The following is a 4,147-nucleotide window of genomic DNA, read 5'->3' on the forward strand; positions in this document are numbered from 1 at the left end:
AGAACTGCGGGACCATGCAGCGTAGGCGTCGGTCCCAAGGAATTTTCTAGGAAGACCCGGGACCGCCACGCTCTGGGGCCGCTGGAGTGGAAAAAAAACCACAAAACAAAAAAACCCGGTCCCAAGGGTCGCGCCTCCCCTTAGCCTACCATAGTCGCCCGAACTACGCTCTTTGGGACCTTCCTTGAGCCCAGGCAGAGAGAACCCCACAATTCCCAGCCTGAACCGGGCCGGGATTGTGGGGAACCCTCCTAGCAGAGCAAACCTTGCAGCCATCAGCTTGGGTCGAGGATTCAGGGTCATGGGAAGCCCTTCCATCAGCGCGAGCCCCGCAACGCTCAGCTGGGAACCGGGACTTGAGGTCACCGGGAGCCCTCCAGGTGGAACGAACCCCGCAACTTTCAGCTTGATTCGGGCATTCGGGGTAGTGGGGAGCCCCTCCATCAAAACGAACCCCACAATTCTCAGCTTAGGGCTAGCGTTCGGGGTAGCGAGTCCTCCCAGCAAAGTGAATCGCTCAAGTTTGCTGGAAAGGATGTAGGGACGCCCGCACATTTCCTCTTCCAAGGCCAGGGTTGTGGGGACCCCTGAGTCTAGGACCCTCGCAACTCTGTTCGCAGAGCATCGTTGGAGACGGTGGGGTCCAACGTCAGGGAGAACCCCGAAACTCAACTGCAGGGCGCGCTCAGAGCGGAGAGAACTCCGCAGCCTCGAGGAGAGCGAGGATGGACCTATGCGGATCGCCTCAACCCGGCATCTCCGCCGCCCGTATCCTGGGGACTCAAGGGGCGTGAATCCTGTTTTCACTTAGTCAAGTAGGGCTCCCAAGGCGTCGCTAGCCATCCCACACCAGCCTCCTTCCGTGACCAAAGTCCCAGCCGGAGCGCGCGCCTCTGGCGTCTGTCGGCGGTTCCACTGTCCCCACCTCAGTCCTTCCGTCGCCCGCGGTCCCTCCATCCTCCCCTCGGCCCCTCCGTCCCTTGGCAGTCCGTTCGTAGTCCTCCACCCCCGTACCCCAGCGGTCCCTCCGGCCTTCCCCTGGGTCCCCTTACAGTCCCCCCACCCCCGCCCGTCCGAGTTCTCCCCTCGGTCCCTCCGTCCGTCCGGAGGGCCTTGGGTCCCTTTATAGTCCCCCCGACCGCCGCCCGCCCGAGTTCTCCCCTCGGTCCCGCCGTCCGCCCGGAGGTCCTTCCATCCCTCCAGCCCCGGACTGTCCCTCCTTCCTCCCCCCACCCCCGCGGTCCCTTAGTCCCGTCCGCAGTGCCTCCGTCTGCCCCGCGGTCCCTCCCTACCCCCGGATTCCGGACTCCGGCCATCCGGAGGGCTAAGTTTGTAAGGCTGGGAGCCGAACCGCGCTTCCCGGACACCCGCACTCACCTGTGCGGCCATCACATGCTGTCTCTAGGCAATGCACTTCTTGCACTGGCAGTCCAGCCACTCGCAGAAGCGCTTGCGGCCCTTGAGCGGGGACGCGTAGCCGTGGTTTCTGCAGCGAGCTCACTTGCGCAGCCTTGGGGACTTCTTGTTCCCAGAGCCCCACGCGCCTCCGCTGCCTCCGGCACCCCAAGCCGTCCCCAGCAGCGCCCCAGCTGCTTTGTCATAGCCGGCCTTGCCCTGCAGGGGTGCACCGGGAGCGTGCGGCACCTCGGGTGCAGAGGGCTTGCTGAAGGCATCGTCGTTGGGCATGCTGCCTCCGGGGCTCCGACTGCGTCTCGTTCTGGTAGATCCACGCACCCCAGCTAGCAGGAGGCCACGAAGGGTATGCTCCGGGTGGACGTGCAGTCCAAGTGTCGAGCTCCAGACATGCAGCGTCAAGACTTCTGGGAAGTGGGGAGGGGGTTGTATCTTTTGGGGCTCGGGCGCCTAGGTCAGAACTTTTGGATACTTCGAGGCCACGCCCACTTTCCCCCAGCTCCAACCACTGAGCTCCCTCTGTGTGCAAGCTTGCACCAGCTGCACGCACCTAGGGCGTTGTTGCAGAATTGCTACAATCTCAGGGATGTGCAGAGCTCAAGCTCTCTACCTGAGCTCCTTGCACGAGGAAGCTAGCTGAGCCGAGCTTGTTGCTCGCAGGAGGTAGACCACCCGTGGGGTCGGCTACCTCCCTTCCCCCAAGCTTACCCCCCAGTGAGGTGCATTTTTCAAAGTAGATAGCGGAGACTGGCAGCAGCCAACTCCGAAAGTGGTGTTCCCCCATCCCCCACTCCCTTTTAAGAGAAAGGTTGAAAGTCTGAGAAAAGCCGGCTTTGCTTGATGTAGGCAAAACACATGCTCAGTGTATGGGGCTCAAGCCCCCCCCTCCCCCAAAGGCTGGGACTTTATGCCTGCCATCGCCTCAGTCTATCTGCTCCCAGGATCTACCTACCACCTGGCTTCAAACAACTTTACAGCCGATATAGTTCTAGCCTTCGTTTTGTCTCCTGCAGAACCAAATTGATTCTGCCTTTGAGGTAACTTCTTTTAGGATTTTGCGGACCTGTGGATCTCAGGCGTTTGGTGGTGGTTTTAAAAAAAATAAAAAAAATAAAAAAATCTGTCAGCACCTGGAAGGCTGAGGCAGGAAAATCACCTCTAGTTTGAGGCCAGTCTAGGCTACACAGTGAATTTCAGGCCAGCCAGAGCGACAGAAAGCCTGCCACTAAAAACAAAGAAACAAAGCCAGGCTTTTGGTGGCTCTTGCCTTTAATTCCAGCACTCTGGAGGCAAAGGCGGGCACGGATCTCTGTGAGTTCAAGGCCAGCCTGGACTGAAAAGTGATTTCCAGGACAGCTGGGGCTACAGGGAGACCCTCTCTCAAAGACCGAAAAAATAAATAAATAGAAGTAATTTAAAAAAAAAAAAAAAACTTGAACTCAGAGCCAGGCAGCATAGCCTAAAGTAGTAATCCCTACACCTTGACAGAGACTAGGAGCCTGAGTTTAAGGTCCAGCATGGACTAAGGATTGAGACCCTACCTCAAAAAATTTTTAAAAATGAAAACAAAAACTTGAAAAAAACTGAATTTGGAAGAGGGATCACACAGACTGAGGCATTTATCAAAAACCCATTCCATGCTAAGATCTGTTATTGTAGGTAAGTATACCTCAAAAATAAACAAATCCAGCCTTTTTCAAGGTTCCCATCTTGGGTGCCTGCCTGTCTTCTCTCTGTACTTGCATAGCAAACCTGTCCCTTAAAAATCTCTCACTGAAATACACATGACAGCCAGACTTGCTGACACAGGCCTCTACTGAAGGTTGATGCAGGAGGATTTCAAGTTTAAGGCCTGCCTGCACTACAAAATGAGCTCAAGGCTAGCCTGGGCAACTTAGTGGGACCAGCTCAAAATAAAAAGTAAAAAGAGAGCTGGGGATGTAACTCAGTGGTAAGAGTCTTTTGTCTGGCTGTAGGTTCAATCCCCAGAACACAAAATTAGTTAATTAAATTTAAAACATGCCAACTGCTGTTAGCCACCATTTACTTTTATTATTTACATTTAATTTTTTTTTATGTTTATGAATGTTTTGCCTGCAAGTAAGTACATGCAGTATCTTCAGAGGCCAGAAGATGTCAGATCATCAGGAACTAGAGTTACAGAGGGGTGAGTGTTAGCTGCCATGGGACTACTGGGAACTGAACCCTGGTCCTCTGCAAGAGCAACCAGTACTTTTAATTGCTGAGCCATCTCTCCAGCCTCAGACTTTTATTATTTACATTTTGATAGATAAACTGAAGCTGAATCATTCCCGAAGCCTGATCCAGCTTTAGAAAATGAAATAAATGCAAGAAGAAGCTGCTGTCAAATCCCAAATTACAAGGAGTCTGTGATGCAGGGGCTTAACGCTACAGAAAATTTGGGACTCGGAAGGGATATATCCAAGACCTTGAAACCTAAAAGGTTATGAATAAATTAATAGCAAATGAAGTTTTTGTTTACCTGGCAGGAAAGATCCACAAAGAAGATAGGGGAGGGCTGGGAGTATAGCTCAGTGGTAGCCTGCTTGCCTAACTGCCTGAGGCAATGGGTTTAATCCCCAGTGCAGAAAATAGGGGGGACTCAAGAACAAACAGTCCTTCTGGATTTAGTTAATGCATTTAAATATTTTTACAATACTGGTGGTAGAACCCAGGTTCTTGTGTGTGCTAGGCAAGTGCACTACCGTTAAAT

At 53.6% G+C, this 4,147-nt stretch overlaps 1 protein-coding gene across 1 annotated transcript in view; it reads right to left on the minus strand.

Moving 5' to 3' along the window:
- Positions 1-1,686, minus strand: part of Dmrt1 (doublesex and mab-3 related transcription factor 1) — a 115,045-nt gene extending 113,359 nt beyond the window's left edge. Inside the window, 1 exon segment of the mRNA XM_008841698.1 lies at positions 1,378-1,686. Within this exon segment, the coding sequence (XP_008839920.1) occupies positions 1,378-1,686 (309 nt within the window).
- Between the last annotated feature and the right edge of the window lie 2,461 nt (positions 1,687-4,147).

This window comes from Nannospalax galili, unplaced genomic scaffold, assembly GCF_000622305.1.
Source record: "Nannospalax galili isolate Female #2095 unplaced genomic scaffold, S.galili_v1.0 scaffold241, whole genome shotgun sequence".
NCBI lineage: Eukaryota > Metazoa > Chordata > Mammalia > Rodentia > Spalacidae > Nannospalax > Nannospalax galili.